Source organism: Oryctolagus cuniculus, chromosome 8, assembly GCF_964237555.1.
Source record: "Oryctolagus cuniculus chromosome 8, mOryCun1.1, whole genome shotgun sequence".
In the NCBI taxonomy this organism is placed as follows: domain Eukaryota; kingdom Metazoa; phylum Chordata; class Mammalia; order Lagomorpha; family Leporidae; genus Oryctolagus; species Oryctolagus cuniculus.
The window spans coordinates 62,867,720-62,894,894 of record NC_091439.1 but is presented as its reverse complement, the minus strand read 5'-3'; the positions used below and the strand labels follow the sequence as shown (position 1 = coordinate 62,894,894).

Sequence of the window (27,175 nt, the reverse complement as noted above, 5' to 3'; positions counted from 1 at the left end):
CGCTCAGTACTGAGGGCCCAATGCCCAACAGATACACAGTAAAGGTGGCTTAGCATGAAACGAATGAACGCTAACCTAAACTCTAAAGCCAACGGCATCTGTGACCTATGGCCTTTAAGCTGTGATTTCCCCTTCTTGATCCTAAAGAGGTTGCTTTGAGGACAAAAAGGAAATGCAAGTGCAACATACCCAGAAACACTTAGCAATGGCAGCACAGCCTCACTACAACATGATCCCTGGAACTGTGTAATGCGTGGCTTTGCCTATGGCCTTCCACAAGGTGCACAAAGTACAATGTGAAAGATAAGAATGCTGCCTCTGCATTGCTACTTCTTCATAACACCCAGAAACCAAGTTTAAACGGGCCACTTTCCCCATTAGCACTATGTATAGAGTACACCAGTAATTCAAGGAGCACCTGCCATATGCCAGGCACTGCACCTGATCAACATGGTTCACGCACAGAACCTCACAAGTTCCTAAAAGTGCTAACCTACCTCTTTCTGACAGTTGAGGGATCAAAGCAAGTGGAGTCCCAATAAGCCACCCCAGTCAGAAAGCTGGATTTCAAACCCTGATCATCTGGCTCCTGGGCCCAAACTTTTCAGCAATATGTGTCATTACCTCTATAGAGATCATCTGACTTAAAAATGAATAAACAGGAAATATTCACTGAGCCTGGGATATAGACCAAACCATAGTTCCCATCAACAAGGAGTTTGCAATATTCTGTTTGGGAGCTGAGAAATGCACACATGTGCACACAGATACACAGAGCAATATAACACAAAGTAGACTGTGAAACACACAGAAAGAAAAAGAACAGATAACCAATGTACTGTGTAACCACAAGAATCATCACAGCACTGACCAGGACGACCTTATCTTCTCCAGACACTTTCCTATCAGCCCCAGATCCTGGCCATGCCCTACACAGTCATCCAACAGCCCACCTTCCTCCCACTCCCTACCTTATCACATAAAACAATACCATCTACCCCTTTGGACGTTCCCTTTAAGAGAGAGTTCTCAAGCCTACACCTTCCCCCATGATATCTACATATGTTTTCCCTTAACACAAATAGCTTTCTATCCCATTACAGACCTACAGTCATTCACCCATTCAACAGATATTTTTATGCCCCTGAGCAGACTAGATATCTACATGTTGAAAACTAAACATGAGAGGCAAAGAAACTTCAGAGTACTAAACAGAGGCAAAGCCCCATACATATATTGAGCTCAACAGCTTCCCCTGGAAAAACTTGTTCCAATATCCTTGTTTACTGCCTCCTTAAATAGCAAAAACATCAAGATCAATCCCAATGTCTCACTTTCCGCCCATCAATTCCATAGATAATTGGTAACTGAACCCCATCAATTCTGCTTCAGTTATTTCTTACCTCCAACTCTTCCATCCTCACTTCCTGTGGGAGCTCAGGCACCCATCGCCTCCCAAGCCCTCAACAGATGTGATGTGACAGCTTCCTCTCTGGCCTCCCTCCCCTACTGGATATGGCCTCAGGCTTCTATGTTGAAACACCAAGATTAGCAAATGCACTTCTTCAAAGCTGCCCCTCATAAACTGTCTTTCACTCAACATCTCCAGTCCTATCTATCGCTGCTAAACTTGGTATTTATCTGGACAATATGTTTTCCAAACACACATGTGGTTCTCTGTCTGGAAACACCTTTCCATCTTCATTGCTTGAGAAAGTCAGACATGCTTCTCCATGCCAATACAAACACCTCTCTATGAGATGTTTCTCCTCGTCCAGGCAACAGTCCCTTGCTCATCAACATTCCCATGCTTCTTTTTTCAAAGGCAATTGGTACAACTGCCATTTCTTGTGTGTTGCAGTAATTATATTACTTATATCTTTGTCTGCATCTTTTGTGAGATTCACAAGGAGAGGGGCTATCCTTTAATCATATTCAGTGCCTAGAAAATTGCCCAGCAAACAGCACACAGTCCTTGCTGAATGAATTAATGAATGTTCTATTTTATGGGGTAGCCCAGAACTCTGTCAAAAATTACCAGTTCATCTGCTTATCCAGTCTTTCTAATCCTCCTTGTTCTTGTGCACATTTATCAGAACTACGAGTCACTGAGAGAATAAGACACACTGCATAGTTTCCCCTTCTTGCATTGTTAGGACATTATTCAGGGGGAAAGATCAGTGTTTCCACTCAACTGAGGCATGCAAGAGCGAGTCAGTATGAAAATATTCCTTGACTCTCTCTATACACACAAAGTACTTCCTCTAGTAAGCCCTTTCAGAGAGGGTCCCTTCTACTTCTTTGTGAACTCTGAAAGGTTTTAATGGATTTCCAGGGAATGTTAGTAATAATAGTATGTCAAGAAATTTTACTACTCCTATTTTAAGACTATTTCCTTTTTTTTTTTTTTTTTTTTTTTTTTTTTTTTTTGACAGGCAGAGTGGACAGTGAGAGAGAGAGACAGAGAGAAAGGTCTTCCTTTTGCCGTTGGTTCACCCTCCAATGGCCGCCGCGGCTGGCGCGCTGCCTCCGGCACACCACGCTGATCCGATGGCAGGAGCCAGGTACTTCTCCTGGTCTCCCATGGGGTGCAGGGCCCAAGCACCTGGGCCATCCTCCACTGCACTCCCTGGCCACAGCAGAGAGCTGGCCTGGAAGAGGGGCAACCGGGACAGAATCCAGCACCCCAACTGGGACTAGAACCTGATGTGCCAGCGCCGCTATTTCCTTTTTTTAAGTTATTTGATACTCACAACAATTCTATAAGGCAGGTGTAATTATAGTCCCTGTTTAGGACACAGTTCAATTCTTATTACCATTTTACAAATCTGCAAATATCTGAGACTTCAGTTCCTACCTGAGAGACCAACACTGTGGTTCATTGACACTGGTGTGGGGAAATTAGGCACAGGAGGCAATTCAAAGATGGCGTCCAAAGGAAGTAAGGTGGGCAGTATCCAAAGTTGTCTACCACCAAAGCTGACTGCCTGCACAGCATCAGGGGACGTGACGACAATTGCAGTCTTGTGCTTTAAAAGGCTTTGCTATGCACGCAATAAACCGAGTTCTTGCTTGCTTGACTTGACTCCCTGCTGCGTCTGACTGTCTCCAGGATCAGGAGGCTGGGGAACGGGCGAGAGGCGCACTTACCTTTCTTCGGACCCAGTCCATCCTCATTCGGGTGGACTAAGACCCTGCATCTGGCGCCCAACGTGGGGCATGACCAGTAACTTTTCGGCTGAAGCTAAGCGGTCTCTCAGGGTAAGTGAAACCTTCAGTATGAGTGATGCAGTTTCATCCCAAAAGGACCCGGCCTTAAAGGCCTTATGCTATATGTTAGAAAGTGTCTGGGAAGCCTTCATAACCTTGGCCCTTTGGATTCAGACGGCTAATCTCTTTTCTTGGAACACTTGGTCATGGGTGGAAAAACTCACCCTTGAGAGGGAGAGAAACTTTGATACCGCCCTTAAAGCATCCTTCCACCCAGACGCTATACCCCCAACTTCCAAGGGTGAGAGGGAGAAAGAGGCAGCGCAGGACTTGGGAGAGCCTAAAGACTCAGAGGAAGATGGCGGGGAGAGAGAATGGGCTAAGTTTGATCAGGAATGCAGAGACCCCATGGAGGCACGAACTGTTGAGGTAAAAACGAAAATGAAAATCGTCCCACCTAGCCCATCAGCCACAGAAGGGCCGGGACCCCCCCCCCCATACCTCCCAGGGGCAGAGGTGGCCTCCCCCTATGTAGAGCCACGGAGGGTGCTATGTGATCTGGGCCCTTACGACTGCCCGGTAGGGGAGAGGAGAAATGAGGTGACCTTTGTGGAAACTTATCCAATGGACATAAAGCAGCGTAGGGAAGTGAACTCTGGGCCTAGGAACCTGCCACTTCAAGCCTACCCTGTTAATTTAGCTCCGGGCAGCAACAGACCTCTGGAGTGGTATCCCTGGGAAGTGAAGGACTTAAAGGAGCTTTGCAAGGCAGTGGTGGAAGACGGGTCACACTCCCCGTGGGCCCAAACCCTGCTGCAAGACATAGCTTATCACCCATGTGTCCCCAAGAACTGGTTGGACGTGGCCAAGGCAGTCCTCATGAGTTCCCAGTTCATAAAGTGGTGCGCCTTCTTTACGGAGGAGTGCCTGGTGAAGGCCGAAGCTATCTGAGCAGCCCAGCTGGCTATTCCTATTACATACGCTATGCAGGCTGGGATGGGGGAGGGATTCTCTACCGGGATCCAGCAAGCTGCGCTACCCACTCCTTACTGTGAACAAGTGAGGCAGGCAGGACTTAATGCTTGGTACAAGCTGGATGAGGGGCCCACTAAATCTCCCATCACAGGGGTACAACAAAAACCGGGAGAGTCACTGCCGAATTTTATAGCCAGGGTCCAACACAGTCTCCATCATAAGTTGCCGGCTGGGGACCTTCGGGACCAGTTTGTTAAGATGCTTCTTTGGGAAGGAATGAATGCTGATCATCATGGGGACGGCCTACACTGGCCTGAGGGAGGCTCATAAATCCCCAGAGGCAGTTAAAACTAAGGTGGAGCCTTCAGGTGTGGCAGCAAGCCCGAAAGGCCCAGGACTGCCTCAACCAACCACACCTCCAATCACAGAGGGCCTAGTGTCACCTATGTGGCCACCCCTTTATGGGTATTCTCCCTTTTTGTCTCCCTTGGATCACCCGCCACCATCTTGTAAACAGCGTGCCTACCCAACCCCACGGCCAGTCCTGCTAGGCCCCGGCGTGCGCAGTCTTCCCTGTAAATGGGGGACCATGGCCTTTCTCTGCACTCTCTTAAAGGGACCATATTGAACTCCCTGCCTCATTGTGACTGGATCATCATGGTACATCAGGAGTGCTGCTTTTATGCTAATTGCTCCAACGTCATCAAGGACAAGATCAAGACCCTCCAAGAAGATCCTGAAGCTCTAGTTACCTGTGGTCTGGTGTTGGGGAATGGCTTCCTTATCTCCTACCCCTTGATGACCCTTGGTCTCCATTGTCCTTGTAAATTTGTCCAAGATCACATTGCTGCTGTCCAGTTAATGGTGGTCCGACAACTACATGCCACTCTTTAAGAACTGGGTTATGCCACTCTTTAAGCACCAGATTGGGAACTCTACATCCACCCACGGCAACTGACAAGATGTAGAGGTATAATACATAATACCCTGAGTTGCTGAGGTGGTAGCCAATGACGGGTAAGATCCCCTGGGGCAGCCCTTAACAGCTGGAGTAGTAGTCAAAGACAGGTAAGAAGCCGGCGCCGTGGCTCAATAGGCTAATCCTCCACCTTGCGGCGCCGGCACACCGGGTTCTAGTCCCGGTTGGGGCGCTGGATTCTGTCCCGGTTGCCCCTCTTCCAGGCCAGCTCTCTGCTATGGCCAGGGAGTGCAGTGGAGGATGGCCCAGGTGCTTGGGCCCTGCACCCCATGGGAGACCAGGAAAAGCACCTGGCTCCTGGCTCCTGCCAGGATCAGCGCGGTGCGCCGGCTGCAGCGGCGGCCATTGGAGGGTGAACCAACGGCAAAGGAAGACCTTTCTCTCTCTGTCACTCTCTCTCACTGTCCACTCTGCCTGTCAAAAAAAAAAAAAAAAAAAAAGACAGGTAAGATCCCCAGAGGTGGACAACCTAAGACAGACATGCTCCATAAAGGGCTGATCCCAGTCAGAGAGGACAACCTAAGACAGGCACACTCTCCACTCAGTTCTTCTTTTTCTCTCTTTAATATAAAACAAAAAAGGGGGAATCTGTGAGGAAATTAGGCACAGGAGGCCATTCAAAGATGGCGCCTGCAGGGAAATTAGGCACTCGTGGCAATTCAAAGATGGCGTCCAAAGGAAGTAAGGTGGGAGGTATCCAAAGTTGTCTACCACCAAAGCTGACTCCCCTGCACAGCTGGGGAACGGGTGAATGGCGCACTTACCTTTCTTTGGACCCAGTCCATCCTCATTTGGGTGGACTAAGACCCTGCAACTGGCACCCCTTATGAGCTCAGGATCAAATCCTGGCTGCTCCACTTCTGATCCAGTTCCCTGCTAATGCATCTGAGAAAGCAATGGAAGATGGCCCAAATGCTTAAGGCCCTGCTATGCATGTGGGAGATCTGGATGGAGCTCCGAGCTCCTGGCTTCAGTATGGCCTAGCCCCGGCCACTGAAGGAGTGAACCAGCAGATGGAAGATCAATCTCTGTTGGTGTCTTCCTCTCTCTGTAACTCTACCTTTCAAATAAGTAAATAAACCTTTTTTTTTTTAATTAAACAAAAAAAAATTCTACCTGGTCTGCACTGTGCAAATGAGAAGCATTACAGAATGGTGGTCAATAGTGCAAATTCTGGAGCCAGAGGATTTGTGCTCAAATTCTAGCTCTTACCTTTACCGGTACATAGAGCTGGTTCCTTGACTTCACTAAGCTTCAATTTTTCCATATTTAAAATGCATATAGGGATGGGTATGAGGCTACAGCTACATAGGAGTAAAAAGTTCTGAGGTTTATATGTTTTAACCATAAAGAAATATTAAATGTTTGAAGACATAAATATATTTACCCTGATTGGACATTATACAAGATATACATGGGTTGAGGCATTACATAGTACTCCATAAATATGTGCAATTTTTGTATGTCTCAAAAATGTTAATAAAAAGTTTTAAAATAAATAAAATACATTAAAAGCAGTTCCTTTTTCAGAGTTTTTCAAAAAAAATAATAAAACCAATTAATACTACCCCTGGAAAATTGTCAGTCTTCAATAAATACTGTTTATTATTATTTTTATTTTCAAAAACAGTACTAAGTAGACCATCATATAAAATGCAGTTAATTTAGTTCATTGTTATCTAGCAAAAAGAAAACAAACTAGGAGTCAGGAGACTGGGTTCTTGTCCCACCTAAGTACTGTATCTACAGGAAGCCACATAGGTTCCCTGGAACTTAGACATGTATCATTAGTTGTAATACAGGGTAGAACTATATGATCTTCAAGGATGTCACAAATAAAATTCTGCTATTCTTACCAATTAACTGAATTAAACAGTATGCCATGACTGCATCAAATACGGCCATTTCAGAGCACTAAATTACTTAAATTTCTCTCCTAAAAATTTAACTTGCCACCAGTTGATGTATTCACTAACATGGTTTTATAAAGCACTTCAAAGTCAACTTCAAAAATCACAAAATGGGAGATCTCTGAGAAATCTTCCTACTGCAACATCATAAATATTTTCATGAAAATCTTATCTCGTGACCCCTTTTAGCTGGTTTTGTTTTGGTTTTTTCATTCCCTTAGATGAGCTCAGATTAAGTATGCGATTAATGTATTAATGTATAAAGTATGCAATTAATGTATTAAGTATGCAATTATATTAATTATCCAATAGATATCTTTTTTTTTTTGGGGGGGGGGCCAGGCAGAGTTAGTGAGAGAGAGAGAGACAGTGAGAGAGTTATAGACAGTGAGAGAGAGACAGAGAGAAAGGTCTTCCTTCCGTTGGTTCACTCCCCTAATGGCCACCACAGCCGGCGCTGTGCCAACCTGAAGCCAGGAGCCAGGTACTTCCTCCTGGTCTCCCATGTGGGTACAGGGACCCAAGCACTTGGGCCATCCTCCGCTGCCCTCCCGGGCCACAGCAGAGAGCTGGACTGGAAGAGGAGCAACTGGGACTAGAACCTGGGGTGCCGGCGCCGCAGGCAGAGGATTATCCCAAGTGAGCCACGGTGCTGGCCTAATAGACATAATTTTTATCAATTACTATTTTGTTAAAAAAGAATAGGATTACATGGAATAAAGTGAACCTATAAATTCATGTATAAGAAGATCAAAATCATAGTCTTCCTACTCTTAGCCACACACTTTTCAAGGCACTTACATATATGAACTCATTTGAAAGTCCCAACAATTCTATAAGGAAGGTACAATCACTGTATCCATTTTACAGATGAAGTAACTGAGGCATGAGACATTAGGTAAGTCTCTCAAGGTCATTAAGTTGCACTGAAATAAAGCAATAAGATAGCACATCACAAAAGGCAATATATTATCAGAGTAAACATATTTGCATTAACAAATCCTCCACCAGTCTCCCTAATTCTCCAGAACTTTTCAGTATCCTCTCCTACCCTATCCCACCCAGCTTCAGCACCATTTCAATCCTTAAGACAATATACAGCCTCAGAGGTGTTTATCTCTTTAATCATTCCACTGTCCAAATATTTGGTGCCTTTCTGATCTTGTAGCTCAGAATCATGGACTTTTTCATTTTGTGACCCTGCAGAATTCACTCTAGAATTCTCTCCCTTCCTACTTGTACCAACTTTCCTATTTTCATCTCCTGATTCCCAAGATAGAGTAACTTGGGAAATTGGGGTAAAAACACTTTGGAATAACGGTAATGAACCTACACAGAGTAGGAGATTTGGCTTTTCTGAAGTCTCACTTCCTATACGCAGAATTATGTACATATAAGATATATGTTACTCAACAGACCCAACTAATGGACCTAATGTAGCACTGAAGTGCTTCATAAATGCTGCTATTTAGTACTATAGGAACCCTATGAGAAAGGTATTATTTTAAAAGAGGAAACTCAAGCAGAAAGAGATTGAAGGCACATGAACAACCTCAGTGGAAAATTAGAGCTGGGATTGGAACTCCAGTGAACTGACTTCAAAGTCTATGTCTTTACCATGCTACAATGTTAATAAATGTTAGTATATTAAAATATTTGCTGAATTTACTTTTGAATGTAAATTATAAATTTTATTACAGTGGCTCAATAGTCTAATCCTCCACCTAGCGGCGCCGGCATACCGGGTTCTAGTCCCGGTCCGGGCGCCGGATTCTGTCCCGGTTGCCCCTCTTCCAGGCCAGCTCTCTGCTGTGGCCTGGGAATGCAGTGGAGGATGGCCCAAGTGCTTGGGCCCTGCACCCCATGGGAGACCAGGAGAAGCACCTGGCTCCTGCCTTCGGATCAGCGCGGTGCGCCAGCCGCATCGCACCAGCCGTGGCAGCCATTGGAGGGTGAACCAACGGCAAAAGGAAGACCTTTCTCTCTGTCTCTCTCTCTCACTATCCACTCTGCCTGTCAAAAAAAAATTTATTACAGAATTATAGAAATATAAATATATGCCAGCAAAAATATTTGCATGAACAATTCACAATTATTTCAAAATTGAAATTGTTATTGAAGGAATTGCTAATCACACTGACATATTATACTTAGTGATTTCTATTCTTTGTATATATAAATTTAGAATATAAAAGAGAACATGAGTTCTCAAGCTGAAATGACCTGGGTTGAATCTGTCTCTACCACATACAAGTTGTGAAACTGAGCAAATGATTTTTAACCTTCCATACCTCAGTTTTCTTGGCTGTAAAATGGGAATAGCAGTGCCAACATCATATAATTATATGAAGATTAAGTGAGTTGATATACATACAGTTCTTGGGACAGTGACTGTTAAATTGTAATCACTACCAAAAACCTGGTTATAATCACTATTCTGTCAATGTTAGCCTTATTATTCATGGAAAATTGAATTAAATGATAGTTTATTTTGGTGTAAAAAATTGAAATCCATGCATAGTTGCTTTACAACATGCATGTTATGAACTTTTTGAAGATGCTTCATAGGTATAGCTTTCAAAATATTTTTGTACCAAAATAAATTTATCTTTTAATTCCATTTTCTACAAAGGTTCTGAAGTGTCCTCATGTAGATTTAAACACACATACACAAAGGAAACCAAAAACAAGTACAAGTGGCACCTTTCTGTAAAATCTTCCCTTTTCTTCTCTATCTTTGCTCTCTTATAGTCTCTGCTCTCTAGTTCTACTCATGTTCAATGATCTCATGCAGACCAGTGTCTAAACACCACCTCTAAGATGGTAAATCTCCAGCCTGGACTCTCCTCCGAGCTCCACATGTGTGTGTACCAATGACTACTTGTGGACTACTGCAGTCTCCAAGTGTCAACAAGCATTTCACTCTTCATTCTCACCATTTCCTTCTCCACTATAATCAGCTGCTCTCCTGTCTTTTACTCTTGATACTGGTGCATCTCCCTCTCCAGTTTTCAGTTCAAACTAGGATCCCTCTTTTCCTGTTCCACATCCAATCCAGAAGCAAAACACTTAGCACCTATTCAAAATCCATCTGGAATCTGATCGCTTCTCCCCACTCCTACTTACCTGCCCCCTTGCCCAGATCCTGTTCATCTTGAGGATGAACCCCAGACCAATCACCTTGCTTCTACTCTCAAGTATTACAACCTACGCTTCAAACTTCAGGTAGCAAACTCTTTTACAGAATCAAGTAAGACCGTGGCACTCCTCTGTTCAGAACCCAACAGTGGCTTCATGCCACACAGAATAAAAGGTAGTCAACTTATCACAGCCTTCCAGGCCTGCCCTATGCAGCCTTCTTCTCCCTCCAGGGCATCACCTGCTTCTCCACTCCCACATGCTCACTCTCCTCCACACACACAGATCCTCCTGCTGTTCTGTGCTCCTGCCATATATTTCTTGGCTATGCTGGTTCCTGCCATAGTCCTCTACTCCCCCTCATTCAAACTCAGATGTACTGTCACACCTGAACTCAACAAAATCTCACCCCCAGCCCCACCATCACCTCCTATACCTTCTCTCTTTTCTTTTAGCACATATCCCTCTGAAACTATACTGTTTATTTTCTTTTTTGTTTAAATAAACAAACATTTAAAAATATTTATAAGTAAGCATTAGTTCTCTTCTCTACAAAGCGTAAGCCCTAAAGTGGCAGGGAACTTTTCTTCTTGCTTACCACAGAATCCTCAATGCACAGAACAGTGGTTGGTGTGCCAATCAATAGATAATTGTTAAAGGAATTTTTTGAAAGCTTTTATTTAATAAATATAAATTTCATAGGTACAGCTTTTGGAACATAGCGGTTCTTCCCCCCACCCCCACTCCTGTCCCACTTCCTACTCCTTCTCCCAACCCATTCTTCATTAAGATTCATTTTTAATTATCTTTATATACAGAAGACCAACTTTATACTAAGTAAAGATTTCAACAGTTTGCACCCACACAGACACACAAAGTATTAAGTACTGTTTGAATACAAGTTTTACCATTAATTTTCATAGTACAGCACATTAAGGACAGAGGTCCTACAGGGGGAGCAAGTACAACAGTACTGTTGATTTAATAATTGACACTCTTATTTATGATTTCAGTAATCACCGGAGGCTTTGTAATGAGCTGCCAAGGCTGTGGAAGCCTTTTGAGTCCACAAACTCCAACATTATTTAGACAGGGCCATAAGTAAAGTGGAAATTCTTTACTACCTTCAGAGAAAGGTACCTCCTTCTTCAATTGATCCCTCTTTCCGCCGGGATCTCACACACAGAGATCTTTCATGTAGGTCATTTTTGCAAAAGTGTATTGGCTTTCCATGTCTGAAATGCTCTCATGGACTTTTTAGCCAGATCTGAATGCCTTAAGAGCTGATTCTGAGGCCAGAGTGCTATTTAGGGTGTTTGTCATTCTGTGAGTCTGCTATGTGGCCTGCTTCCCATGTTGGTCATTCTCTCCTTTTTAATTCTATCTATTGTTATTAGTAGATGACTGATCTTATTTATGTTATCCCTTAAAGGAATTTTTAAAATTAAAATTAAAATTAAAATATACATGTAGGGCAAGTTAACAATCTAGGGATACCAATACAATGCATACAGCTGCAAAACAGACTCCCTGAACAACTGGTTTACCTCACTAGTGAATGTGTACTTCTACATGTTTAAGGATGTGAACTATATATTAAGCATCCATTTGTTTTCTTATATTTAAAAGAATTTTTTTTATTTGACAGATAGAATTACAGACAATGAGAGAGACAGAGAGAAAGGTCTTCCTTCTGTTGGTTCACTCCCCAAATGGCCACAATGGATGGAGCTGTGCCAATCCTAAGCCAGGAGCCAGGTGCTTCTTCCTGGTCTCCCATGCGGGTGCAGGGACCCAAGCACCTGGACCATCCACCACTACTTTCCCAGGCCACATCAGAGAGCTGGACTGGAATAAAAGCAACCGGGACTAGAACCAGCACCCATATGGGATGCTGGCGCCACAGGCAGAGGATTAACCTAGTGAGCCACAGCGCCGGCCCCCTAAAATTTCTTTATACCATATTATTATTTAAAAATGTAGTGTTTAGGGACAAGTATTTGACCTTGTAGTTAAGGCACCCATGTCCCATATTAGAAGACCTGTGTTTGATACCTGGCACTTGCTCAATTCAAGCTTCCTGCAAATGCACATGCCAAGAGGCAGCAGACAATGGCTTCACTGCTTGCAATTCACATGGGAAATCTGCACTGCGTTCCTGGCTCCTACCTGTGAACTGACCCAGCCCCAACATTGCAAGCATGTGTGGGTGAACCCACATGAGTGAACCAGTAGATGGTAGCATGGGCTTGCTTTCTCTCTATATATCTCTCTACTACACCACCACCACTCCTTTTTATCTCAGTCTCTATCTCTGCCTCCTAAATAAATAAACTATTACTTATGGCAACACCATTGTAGACCCTTAAAATCATTTCTGATACTATCTTCCACCTATGAATAGTAAAACAGTCACAGTTCAGTTCCTTAAGATTTAATTTAGAACAAATAACTTCCCATACCTATTCATTGAAAACTGATAAACTGACACATTTTTAAATAATATGAAAAGCAATAGTTAACAGAGGGGAAAGCATTGTGGCACAATGGGTTAAGTTGCTGCCTGGGATGTTTACATCCCATATCAGAGTGCTAGTTCAAGTCCTGGCTACTCTATTTCCAATCTAGCTTCCTGCTAATCGGCACCCTGAGAGGTGGCAGATGATGGAGCACATGCTTGGGACCCTGCCACTCAGGTGGGAGATCTGAATGGAGGTCCTGGTTTGGGCTTTTGCTGACATTTGGTAAGTCAACCAGCAGATAGAAGATTCATATTCATTGTCTTTCTTCCCCTCCCTGTTCGTTGTTCTGCCTTTCAAGTAGATAAAATAAGTAAGGAAACATTTTTAAAAGGTAGTAGAAGTTAACTAGTCAGCTAAAAGCCAAATAGTTAATGTACACTCCAATATGCACAGCACAAAATATATATTGTTGGGGCTGGCACTGTGGTGCAGTGGGTTAAGCTGTCACCTGTAGTGCCAGCATCTCATATAGGCACTGGTTCAAGTCCCAGCTGCTCCACTTCTGATCATGCTCCCTGCTGGTATGCCTAGGAAAGCAGCAGAAGATTCCCAAGTACTAAGGTCCTTGCATCTATGCGGGGGACTTGTATGGATCTCCAGGTTTCTGGTTTTGGCCTGGTCCAGCCCTGGCCATTGCAGCCAATTAGAGAGTGAAGCACCAGATGGAAGATTTTCTCTCTCTCTCTCTCTCTCTCTCTAACTTTCCCTCTCCCTCTATCCCCTGTAACTCCACATTTCAAATAAATATATAAATCTTTAAAATACATATATATATAGTTTAAATCAAACTTTAAGTTTTATAAAGTTGCTTGGCCATACGAAATACAGTTTGGAGTCCACAAACTGAAGAGCGTAACTTAGGAACGCTAAATAAGTTCTAACTACTCTTATTCTAAGTATTTTCAAAATACAATTATTTTACCAAGAAGTTCTAAATAGACTCATTCAAAGCTTTAAAGCCAAAAAAGAGACATGCGTTCCCGGCGTTTCACGCTGGCTCAGAGACTTTTCACAGAAATGACAGAAACACGAACCACGTACCTTCGGAAAGACTCGGCTTTGTTTTGTGCTTGGGTCCATCCTTGCAAGGGTGGAAGTTCAGCTGCTGTAAGACCGCTGGACAGATGACAGAGAAGTTTGAGCTGGTTAACTGGGTAGCATTTGAAAAGCCGTGCAGGGAGAAGATCTCCTCGGCAGATAAGCACTGGAACAGAATAAACAAAGCAAACATACATTTGTTGGCATTGTAAAAACACACAGGCAAGAGTTCATCAGACTGCACAGCATTAACTCTTTACACAAAAGCTCACCAGAGAAACGTATGGACCATAAAATTGTAACACAGCCCAAATCTTTAAACCTTAGAAACAAAAAGACAGCAAAAAAAAATCTTCTTAATCGACAGCCTTTCTACAACAGACAAAAACACAGCAGCTCATTTGGAAGTGTCCAAAGACTTTTTAAAAAACTAATACAAATGATTTTAAGGCAATTTTATGATCTCAGCCTTCCCTCTCAGTTTACTTGTTTTAAGTTTGAATGGATAGTTTGAATGGGCTACTGGCATGGCTCTTACAAACACCTGGTTCCTTACAGTTCCATAGTTAAGAAATTCACTCCTTTTCTATATAGCAATAGTAATTCCAATATATAAAAGTTGTGTTAAAATATGTTTTGGCACCAATTACTGTTCACTAAAATATGTATTAACCTCAGTGAGGGTAGGTATATTTTATAAAGTTTGGAAAATAGTGGTGTGCTATTTAGAAATTCATTAAGGAATTGATAGAATCTATACTAGAACAAACCTGTCAAAATAACTTGTTAAAGATATCATTTCATGTTCAGGTTAAACTTTCAACTATAAATTGGGTTCCATAGATATGAAAATTTTAAAATGATATAAAATAAATGCTAATAAATGCCTTACATATAATGTGAAAAACATTCACTCAAATAGGAAAGTCCAGTTGTAATAAATGCAGTGGAGAAAAGTTTTCTGCACACTTCAGTCAATCCTTAAACAATACTAAGACCTTAGCAATGTGCCATAGACTTCTATAGACTCCCAAAATCCGTATGTTGAAGGCCCCTGAGCTTCTGGGAGAGAACGAGTTTGCTGAACTCATGAAGGTAGGGCCCTGGCCTGATGGGATTGCTGTCATTGTAAGAAGAAACATCAGAGAATTTGCTCACGTGCACTCTCTCTCTAAACTCTACCAGACAGCAATCCTCTGGCAACTTGGTCTTACACTTTCAATCTCTAGAACCATGAGAAAATCAATTTCAGTTGTTTGAGCTGCCTAGGCTACATATATATTTTGTAATGGCAACCTGAACTGACTAATACACTATGAATAATATTGAAAACTCAAAAGTTGATGTTAATTGTTTGACTATAACAATTATAACAGAAACAATGTAATTTGTCAGATTTGGGTACAAGGAGATCACTACTATTTATCAAAGAAATCGGGAAACAGCCAATTAAGAAAGGGACACTGGGTATAGTTTATCACCATGCAGTCATGCGGGAGCATAATTGCTAGACTGAAAAATTACAGGGCCCAGGTGGTTCAACCGGCCTCTGGGTCGTTCCAGGAATAGCAGGTGTGAGAGAACAAATACAAAGCAGAGCTGTTTCCTGCAAGGATGAATTTACCTCCCTGGGCTTCAAGTTCCTCCAGAGGCTCAGCAGGAGGAAAAGAGGAAGCTCTCTAGATAATCTCCAAAACTTCTCAGAAGTAACATTTTAAGACTTCCTAGAACTTGATTGGTAAGCCATTCTTTTCATTCTCAGATTGGGAGCCTTCCCTGGATCAGGGGTGCACTTGACAAGGCACAGTCACTACTTTTTTTTTTTAGAACAAAAACTAATAGAAATGACAAGTGCAGCACACCTAAGAGAATAAGTGTTGCTTAGTCAAACTCCGGCCTCAGTTACACACTGTACATATCACATGTGTAAACTAGACTGCAGGGTAAAATTTACTTCTTACTGGGAATGGCAACAGGACTTTGAATGTCCTCACCTCTTAGGATATCACAACTGCCACTGTACATCGTTAAAGACTCTCTCCCAAAGTCTTTTTAATGGTGTTGTCAAATGAGACATAATTAGGACTGTAAGACAGCTTAGAGCCTTGATGATCTGTGCAGGTGGACATAGATAACACAACATAGACAATATGACCGCTGCAACTGCCCAATCACCAGGAAGCACATGGAGGTGAGGAGATGACACAACTCAAGGCCTTGCCTCCTGATAAGCAGATGAAAACAAGAATTCTAACAGTAGGCCAAAACTGAATTCATCACAGGCCTGATCAATTTTCAAGAGCTACCTATCTATAGGCAGAATGCAAGTACGTTTGGATAGTAGCCTATGCTGGTGTCAAAGCAGACTTGATTTTTATTGCACTTTGATTTTAAAAAAGTTGAATCTAAAACAAAAGAAGGCAGTTGTCTAAGACACAGCAGTGTCTCTTAAAGGGACCAATAGGATGAGGCCAGGGCCAGGACAGTGCGGGCAACAACAAAACCAGTTGAGCCACTGCCGCTGAAGAGGAACTTCAAGCACTCTCTCAAGCATACCCCTGTACCTCCAAAAAATGACTACATAAGTTATGGAAGTAGTAGGATGCCCAAGGCTTCCTAGAAAACAACTCCCTGCAATTATACTGAATAGTGTGGGCCTGAATGCCATGCTGTGATGAGTTTCACTCCCCTTCACGCTCCTATCCTGACAGTTTTCCTTCTTATTGCTTTAGTTGTATCTAGCAGTTCTCAAGAATGCCACCCTGACACTTGCTGGGTTTTTTTTTTTGGGGGGGGGTGGGGGATGAGGAAAAACTCTAATCAGCAGATGCCTTCCTAAAGACTTTTAATAACTTTTGACTTAAATTCATATTTGATAGTCTCTGTCACAGTAAAGTGATCTCAAATGGAGCCTCAGATTCATAAAATACAGTAAGATGGAGATGGAGGTAAAAGGAGTTAGACACATATTCTAAATAAGAACCCCAAATGATACTGAAAATCATTTGAGAGAATAGTTCCATGCATATCTGCCTTCCTAACTCCTTCCTCACCAGTTCTGGCTACACAGATGTTTCTCTGCTTCTTTCCCAAATAGGTTTTAGGGAGAATGGTCGGGGTTGGTGCAGGGACTGGGCAGGAGGAAGGCTGAGTGATGAGGGCAAGTTCCTCCCTCAGTAGTTTATACACTCGACATCTGCTTATAATAAATGCCTAGGAGTCTGCCAAGATATGGGTTACACAGCATGGATGCTGACGAAGACTCCCTCCTTAATTAAGCTTCACTCAGGGGCCTCTAAGCTCAGGTCTTGACCACATCATCTATCCTTGTGGGGCCTGCATCCTCCTAATGTAGTAAGTCACCTGCTAAGCATGTTTTCTAGAGAATCCTTTACCCTATCTGGTCACACAGTAAGTAGTCAAATTCCTCATTCCCTATCCTGGATTTCTTCCCACCCTGGCCTGTCTTCTGTAACAGGCCTGTTAGGTCCACTTAACCAAAATCCCCCTCAGTAACTTCCCATCCACTGAACCCACCGAGCTCTTTGGCTCTCAGTCCTCATTGTCACACGGTATCCAGATGGAGCCCAGTTCTGCACAGAGGTCTCTTTTCCCCTTATGATGGGTAACTTTGTGTCAGCTTGACCAGATTAAACATGGTTTCTGAGCGTGTTTCCAGATAGGATGAGCATTTGAGGCGGCGGAGGTGGTACATGGCCCTCCCCACCGTGAGTGGGCATCACCAATGCCCTGAATACTTGAGTAGAACACAAGGTGGAGGGAGGGAGACTGCCTGTTTTCCTGCACCACTGCCTGAGTTGGGACATTCTCTCCCCTTTTCCCCAGCTCTCAGTCTAGAATGTACACCATCATCTCTCCTGACTCAGGCCTTCGGGCTCAATCTCACCACCAGCCTTCCTTGGTCCCCAGTTCACGGGAGATGGTGTGACTGCTCAGCTTCCAAAAGCACATGAGCCAATTCTTCAAATTAAATTCTGTGTATCTGTTTCTCTCTCTCTGCCTCTCAAAGACAGAAATGCGTTTAAGATAATAATCTAAATTGATAAAATGTAGTGAATGCCTGCCTGGGATTCCCTCTCCACCATGGCGTAACTGACTGCCGGCCTGGCCGGAAGTCCCCGTCTATGTCATGTGGGTGGGGCTGACCAGTGTACATAGGACCCAGACCTGTTTACTCTTCAACTAAGCTCCCGAAGATGTATTTTTCCACTAGGACTGCTATGATGCTGAGGAACCCTTAAACTTTGTTTGCTGCCATGGGAAAGAAAGCTGGCTGAAAGACAGAGACCCACAGCTTTCCAATACCACAGCTGATCGCCTGCATCCACCTGTGCCTGAAGCGGTTTCACTCCTTGATTCTTCAGTTCCCTGAGTCACTGAACTCTCTTTTGTTTCCTCTTTCACTTCTCCAAATGAAAGAGTCTTGATGGATTCGCGAACACATTATTTAAACATCAGTTTGTAAAGCTAGTGAATGGGGGCTGGTGATGTGGGCCAGCAGGTAGAGTCACTGGTTGCAATGTCAGCATCCCATATGTGTGTTGGTTCAAGTCCTGGCTTCTCCACTTCTGATCCAGCTCCCTGCTAATGCACATAGGAAAGCAGCAGAGGATAGCCCAACTGCTTGGGCCCCTGTACCCATGTGGGAGACCCAGAAGAAGCTCCTGGCTTCAGTCTGACCCAGCGCCAGCTGTTGCCACCATCTGGGGGAGTGAACCAGGGATAGAAGGTCACTCTCTCCGGCTCGCTCACGCTCACTCGCTCACTCGCTCTCTCTCTCTCTCCCTCTCTCATACTGCCTTTCAAATAAATAAAATACATCTTTAAAAATGAATGAAATCCTGTCTTTAAAATAATACCAAAAAACAAGCCTGATGAATGAATTCTACATCCATAACCTATGGGCAAACAAAATGATAAACTTTTCCACTCTTTAAAGCTTCTCCATTTCATCTTCCTTTTCTTAACACATGGGTTTTTTTCTCTACTTGGCTGTCTTGTCAAGTGGCAAACAGTAAATACAACAGGACCACATGATTCGATGCCCATTGTGCCAAGGCATTCACACCACACCAGAAAAGAAATATCCCATTCAAAAGTCACCCCAGAGATGGTTTCAGATTTTATGTTGCCATGGACTGGGTTCTGTGGGAAGCTAAGCAGTCTGTATTCCCAATGAGAATACTGCTGGGCATGGCTATGATTTCTCTGTAGAGGGGAGGGGAGGCAGAGAGAACAGTGTGTAATACATTTAGACACAGTGACCATCAAAATTAGAATGAAACATCTAGATCAGTCCGTTTTGCTCGGCTGTGATACAACCAAGCCACACACTTCAAATTCCATTACAGAGCCCCGAAGGGAGCCAGAGGCAGAGCGTGGGCTCTGTCTGCCTCCTCTTCCTTTGGTGACTTCTCTGCCCTGCCTTGCTCTGCACGGTTGCAGCTGTTGTTTCTCAGCAATAACTACAGCCCCTTCTCATGCTTGCCCTGCATGCAGCTGTGCAAACAGGCTGCAACACACCCCGCCCATACCCCAAGTGAAAGCAGCCTCCTGTGCTTTGAAGAGATGCAACAAGTAAAAGGCTTAATAAGAATACACAACACCATTCGTGACTTCTGCTGTCACAGAAGTGAAGAAGTGAAGAAGAAGCCCATTCCATTTCTCCCTTATCCTTATTCATTCACCAACTAGGTGAATTACACTTTCTCTGTGCCAGATGTTCTCATAGGTGATAAGAATAAGACGCGGGCTCCATCTTTAACAGGTTCACCATTCAGCAGAGAAAATAGCTAGAAACAAGATGGAGAAGTACAGTAAAGATATGTGCAAGGTATTGTCAGATAAAAAGAAAAGTCAGGAGAGATGTCTTAGAGAAATAGATATGTACAGTGTCAGGAAAGCTATTTTGGTGCTTTTGAAAGTTGGGGAAAGGAGAGATGATTCACAAAAATTAAGGGAGAAAACAAGTGTGTGATTAGTTAATAAGTGAATTTTAGAAGCAATAGTTACCACAGGAGTTTTAAGCAGAGCCACAGTGACAGAGCTATGATATATGCTTAACGCTTATCATCTTTTTTTAATCCATTCATCAAATAAAGTGGATTTTAGAAGAAATCTGGATGAAGATTTCTCTTAGGCAGGTAAACTGTCTAAGATTAAACAAGTCAGAAATGTTAAAGACAGAATGCAAAACTGTATCATCTTAAGTCTTCGATTTCTAAGCCAGTACCCTTGCTGTCATGTCTTGAGCCAACACTGAAAACTCAAACAGTGAAAGAGGAAATCCTTCAGACCCTGGCAGGGAGCGTATTTTGTCAACCATGTTAGAGACTTGAGTCATAAACTTAAATGACTCTTAGATCATATTTAAGATCCTGCCCAGAAAGGGACCTTACAAACAATCCTATAACTCAAACATCAACCAAGTTTTCTCACCAAGCTGAGACCTAAGAAGGAAATGAAATATGATCATGATTCTTTGCCTCCCAATAAATCTTCCTGCCCATTATAGGAAAACAGAGCAGGTGCATCAGCCTTGCTAAGGCAACAGATGCTGACAGCCCAGAACCAGCACAGCTCCTTGTGCTGTAGGCCCCTGGCTGACAACCCTGCTGTAAAGTATTCGCATCACAAGATCATCAAACCTACAACATCTTGAATGCTCTCTCTCTAGATTACACCTTGCTAATTCATCCACCTGAGCTACATCACATAACTTCACAACGATGAGACCAATCCAACTGGCCACAGATTGTTAGGAACGTACTCAGAGGAAGAAAAGGTGAAGATCCAAAATGATTCCCTACTGGAAAAGAAACTTCGGAATCCTTGGACTCGTATCTACTCGGTACTCACTGACTGCAATACCACTAATATTATATATCTGGTACACAGCAGTGGTCAATAAATACATGTTGAATGAATGAATGAATGAGTAAATGAATGAATGAACCTCTCACCCTGTCTTCCTAGAATTGCTTAACTAATTGTAAAATTGGTTTAAGTTCATAGTAATAACCAAAAAAAAAAAACTATGAAAAAGCAAAAAAAAAAAATGCACAAAGGAAAGTACACCTAAGAGTATTTCAGTTAAGGCAACCGGCCAAGATCCCAAGAGAACAGTTTAAATATATAAATTTAAAATGGTGATTTGGGCTTAACAATAGGGAGGCCAATTCTGACCCCTGAGACAACTGAACAATGCCAGTTATAGTTATTTATCCTCTCGGGGGTCACGGAGCAACGTTGTGAGATTGGTGATTTAAATGCTCCACGTTCACAGCAGGAGTGAGGAAAGCAAGAGTCCCTTCCAGACTGGTTCTTGCTGCGACTACCTAAGCTCTGTTACAGGCAACTCCAGTGTCACTTCCTACCCTCCCCGGTTGCTGTTCATTTTATATATGAGCCAAATCGCCCTCTACCAACCTTCTCTTGAAGCTTTTCCCTCTTAAATTTGTTTTCAAAGCTTACTCATTTTTATCTTATCGAAGTAGAAGGCTGAATTCTTTTAAGGTTTCAACAACAAAGATTATCTCTAGGTTTAAGAAGTGGCTCATCAAGGGATCCCAACTCTGTTTCCACCAGATTAAATCTCCCTCAGGTTTTGCTACAGAAGCCTCCCAGGTGCTAATGTATTCCCACCAGCAACATAGACACCACACACACACATACACATACACGTGTGCACAACACTTAAACACACAGATCTCACATACACACACACATATATTCACACACTCCCACTCACACACTCACATAACACACACATTAACATTCACATACACTCATACTACCACTCACACACTCAGACTCTCACATGCACACTCACATTCACATACACTCATGAATTCTCACACATACACACACACACACACATACACACTCATAATCACTCAGACTCTTCCTGAAAAAGAGATGAAAAGAGCCTTTCCTAGATACATTATTAAAAGAGGAAAATGTCTTGCTTCATCAAACATTGGTAAGGGAGAAAAAGGCTATTTTGAAACAATTTGCATGGAATGCAGCACTGTGGTAAGTAAGGTTAAATATAGTAAGGAGTTAATAGTTAAAGATAGTAAGGAGTTAATAGTGTTTATTGCTAGGTGGTGAATTACAGGTGATTTTTATTTTTTTCCTTACGCCTCTCTAAATAGGCCAAAGTTTCAAACAATGTACTTGACTTCCCCTTTCATTTAGAAAAATAAAAAATTAAATTCTGATTTTTATCACTTTTCTAGCTTCCATTAAATGCAAGATAAGCGGGAGTTGTTTTTTTGATTTTACTAAAATCAAGATATGTTAAGAGCTACAACATGCTTTTTAAAAGATATTGACGATGTTTTCTGACTTGATCACACAGGCTGGCAGCTTCCAAAGCCCTGTCCTTTTCCACAGTTTCCCAAGGCCTTCTCTGCCCCAAAGGCCTGCAGTGATGTCAGAGCACACTCGGGGAATTCTTGCCTCTCCCTACCCTGCCCTGCCTCCAGGTGGCAGGGGCCGCCCTACTTTCCATTACCTGTGAGCTCATCCCAAAGGCTTTCTCCCAACTGCTGCCAAGAACTAGATGCCTTTTTGCCTTGATGCTCACCCAGGACTTCCCACTCAGTGCCTCCAGGGACCAAGTGTCAAGGTCAAGCCTCCCTTCCTCCACAGAGATCCCACAAGGAATGAGCTCATCCTTCCAAGCCACCTCACCTCTGCATACGAGGACTGGCCTGGTCTATCTCAGACGCAACCACAAGACAGTGGACGGTGGGTTTCACGGCATGCTCCAGGAACTCATGGGGGTTGCCAAGGCCCTAGCAGAGAATCTTAAAGATCAAAATTATATTCAGAGTAGTACGGACACTCCATGTTTCTTTTTTACTCTCAGTCTTCTGTGGGGTCTCCAGAGGTTGCAAAAGATTGAACACAGTAGCATATATGAGAATCTCAGCAACTTCTAATAAGTTAGATATTAAAGAGATTTGCAAAAAATGGAAAACAATGCTATTCTCACTATTTTTTGGTTATGTAAGATACAGTTTTTTTCATTTTAAATGTTAACCAGGGGTGGGTGTATTAGTATCATTACACTTAATAAATTAAATAAACATTTTAAATTTTATCAACATTAATTTCTAGTTTTATTTTATTAAATATTAATTTATAGTTTCTGATATTGATAAATATTATAGCTATAAATCACATATACTAAGGCTCTTTGGGGCCCACAATAATTTTTGCAAGTACTAATGAGTCTTCAGAACAAAAAGTTTGAGAATCTAGCACACAACAATGACAAAGCCCCCATATGCCACTTAACCAAAGAGCTTCTGAACTGGGACCAGCGCTGTGGTGCTGTGGGTTAACGCCTGGCCTATAGCGCCGGCATCACATATGGGCACTGGTTTGAGACCCAGCTGTTCCACTTCCAATCCAGCTCTCTGCTATGGCCTGGGATAGCAGTAGAAGATAGCCTAAGTCCTTGGGCCCCTGTGCCCACATGAGAGACCTGGAGGAACTCCTGGCTCTTGGCTTTGGATCAGCTTAGCTACAGCCTTTGTGGCCATCTGGGGAGTGAACTAGCAGATGGAAGACCTCTCTCTCTCTGCTTCTGCCTCTCTGTAACTCTGCCTTTCAAATAAATACATAAATCGTGAAAAAAAAAAAGATAGGTTTATTTGGGTATAAAAAGAATTATGAAACCCATGTGTAGTTTTTTCATAATACATATTTCCTGTGAACTTTCAGAAATTCCCTCATATTGCTTCACTTACCCCTTCCTCTCCAGACTCCTGGACCCAAGGTATTCGTTTAACACTTAGGGAGTGCTTCCTGGTGTGACTATTTGCTCATGAAATAGACGACTCTTTAATAAGGTCATAACTTCTACAAAGATTGGACTTCTTCCTTTCTATACCTTCTTCAACTTCCTACAAGGCTTTAGACACGTTTTATTCAGTGTATAAACATTCACTACTTTGGTAGATTAAGGAAAGGGGGTGGATAAAGCTAAATGAGACACTATCAACAGTATGAATATACTTTTGAGAACTATGAATCAACAACTTGAGAGTCGTGTATCAGGATCTCGGAAGAACCAAGTTTCACAATCACAAGTTCTTCTGCTCATCCTATGAACTTTCCCAGAATCATCGTGGTATGGTGCTTCCACTGCTAGTAACCTAATACTGGCACCAGGTTTTCCAAGTTGCCCTAGAAAGTACAGCTATATGCTATGAAGGAAATTCAAGTATAAGTGATTGAGAAATCACGTAAAATTGAGAAAATCAAGTAACAAAAAATTCACTACATCCTTCTACTCAGACAACATATAGGTTAAACTTTAACACATCACTTCTTTAATGCTATTTTCAAAATTCATGTGTCTGCATCAAAGAAAAGAATCATTGGTTAATCTCTATTTATATGAGCCACTAGATTGACCTAACTAACCTAGTTGTGTTGTTATAAAATTTATTGTACATAAGATTTTCTTTTAAAAAATATTTATTTATTTATTTGAAAGTCTTGGTTACAGACAGAGAGGGACACACACACACACAGAGAGAGAGAGAGAGAGAGAGAGAGAGAGAGAGATCTTCTATCCGCTGGTCCACCATCTAGATGGCTGCAATGGCCAGGGCTGAGCCATGCCTAAGCCAGGAGCCAGGAGCCAGGAGCCAGGAGCCAGGAGCTTCTTTCAGGTCTCCCACAAGAGTGGCAGGGGCCCAAGTACTTGGGCCATCTTCCCCTGCTTTCTCCACCTAGATCTGAAGTGGAGTAGCCAAGATGTGAACCAGCGTCCATATGGGATGCAGCATTGCAGAGAGCAGCTTTACCTGCTGCACAATATTCACTCTTTCTTTCAATATTTATTTGCATGATAGAAAGAAAGTATGTGTGGAAGAAGGAGTTCGGGAGAGATTGCTCCCATATGCTGCTTCACTCCCCAGTGCCTAGCCCAAAGCTGAAGTCAAGAATGCAATCCAGGTCTCCCACATGAGTGATAAGAATCCAATCACAGCTGCCTCCTAGGGTCTGCACTAGCAGTAAACTAGAGGCAGAAGCTAAAGCCAGAAACAGAACCCAGGACACTGATATGGGACATGGATATGTTAACCTATATCTTAACCACTAGGCCAAATGCCCATTCAACAGGCTACAGTTATTTATCAAGCACTTATTCATTCAACAAATATTTCCTGAATACCATCTCTATGCTAGATTCTGCCAGTCCTCCACCTTAGAAATTTTCCATACTTCTCCAGACAGGGTTCAGATAAAAGCATAAACAACGGCAGCATACCCTGGTAAGTGCTAGGTAAGAGCCTTGAATGGGAAGCCAGTGTAATTAACCCAGGTTAAAATCAAAGGCTTCCTGGGGAAAGCAACATCTAAAAATCAGATGTAAAGGAACAAGAGAAATAAGGGTGGAGAAATAGAGGAGTGGGAGCAGAGGCTGCAGGGTCACAAACAGCTGGGCAAGAAATTGAGAATTAATTCTGACAGTAATGGGAAGCTATCGAGGACGGCGACTGGGTCAGTTTTGCACATTAGAAATAGAAGTCTGGCAGAAATGTGAAGGATGGGGAGAAACACCAGGCAAAACTGGATGCAGAAGGCGATAGCAGCAACACCGTGAACATTTTTTGAGCAGTAACAGCACACCAGACGCAAAGCAGAAGGGCTAGACATGCGATCTGACTTCACCCCCACACACACAATCCCATGAAGTAGGTACACATTTTCCTCATTACTCGAAGAGGATCCTGGGATTTATAAAGATTAAATGGAAGTTACTATAGCAGGACTCAAGTGCAGTAGATATCATGGGAGTAGGCTAGAAGGTGGGAGAAGAGTAAGGAGAGAGACAGAAGTCAGGAATACTATCCGGTTTTTCAGCTTAGGTCAGCCAGCAAATGGTGATCCTTATCAACGATACAGGCAAAACAGGATTAGCCAAAGTGCTGATGGAGAAAGGGATGGAGTTGAGTTCTATCTGAAACAGGCTTGGATCTGTTGAACTGGGGAGGAGGTAAGAGTAGACATCAACAAGCAGCTGGGTGTGCAAGGCTGAATTTCAAGGAAGAAATCTGAACCAAGCCAACTCATAGAGAAAACATCTTCAAAAAGCTAGCCACGATCAGAGTGCAGGTTGAATTTGCACGAAGTGTAGAAAATTAAAAGAAAGCAGGCTTGAGACGGAACCTAGAAGGACAGTAATATTTAAAGAATGAGCAAAGGAACTTGAAACGGAGCAGCCTGGGAGAGGGGATAAACAGCAGATACAGCTGCAAGCTGTACAAGGAAAGCAGGGTGTAATCAACACCTTCAAAGTTAACCAAGAGGTAAGGCCGTAGACACTCCCATTGTATTTAACTATTGTTTAAAAGGTACTCAGTGACCTTGAGTAGAATAATTTCAAGGAAGTGGTGGGAGCAGCTGGATCACAAGATGAGAAGTGACTGGGAAGTGAGAAAATAGAACAAGCATTCTTATACTTCCACAGTCCAATTACACACAGAACGGGAGGCACCAAGTCCGTGGGACTCTCAGGGGATTCACAGTGCACTAGACTCATTAAAATACATCTGCTTTAAATCAGCACAGAGGAAAGAACCAAGCATTCCAAATTGAAATGTCTCATCTCTCATACAAATGTGAACACTCGGTCTGAATTTTTCCAAACGATTGATTTGTGCCTCAGTTTCTAGGGAACCTAATATGTCCTAATTTCTCTTGCAGAGTTTTGTTCTGAGTATCAAATATCACTAATCAGGAAATAACTTTGTAAGGTTGGAAAATGGTTTGTAAGAGGAATTAATATCAGACTTTAAAATTTAACCTGATTATTGCAGGAAGACCTTCAGAAGGAGAAAAAAAATTTCCTTCCTCCTTCAAACGATTGTCCAGTTTCTAGCAGCTTCATGAAACTGGCATCCATTCTACCTTGATATCCAGGCCCGCAGCTTTTTGGAAAACATAAGCCAGCCCTCTGTGGAATGACATTCTTCATCTTGCAAAGCAACAGTGCGTGGAGCACAGGTAATTCCTGGCACCCGGAGCGGAACCCTTCCGCTACCACTTGTGAGTTACTTAACCTATCTACCCCTGGGACTTCTCATGGGAATAGCAAGAACAGTTACTCTGTGGGGTTAGGATGACAAATGCAATTTCGTATGAGAAAGCACTGAGCGCAATGCCTGGCACACAAGAAACACTCCATAAAAGTTAGCTATTGTTCTTATTAAGACAGGACCTGCTTCCTCTGCTACTGCGAATGCCCTGCCCGTGCCATGAGCCCAGGACTAGGGACAGAGCCAGTGTCTAACTCTTCTCATTAATATGTGGAAATGTGGTGACCAAAGGATGCACCTAAATTGTGAGGACTCTGT

At 42.8% G+C, this 27,175-nt stretch overlaps 1 protein-coding gene across 6 annotated transcripts in view; it reads right to left on the bottom strand.

The window, feature by feature from the left end:
* SLC39A8 (solute carrier family 39 member 8) overlaps positions 1–27,175 on the bottom strand; it is an 83,879-nt gene that overhangs the window by 43,948 nt on the left and 12,756 nt on the right. For all 6 annotated transcript variants that reach the window (XM_008267559.4, XM_008267564.4, XM_008267560.4 and 3 more), the window contains one exon: positions 13,776–13,938. In XM_008267559.4, coding sequence (XP_008265781.1) covers positions 13,776–13,938 — 163 coding nt within the window. The remainder of the gene's footprint in view (positions 1–13,775; positions 13,939–27,175) is intronic.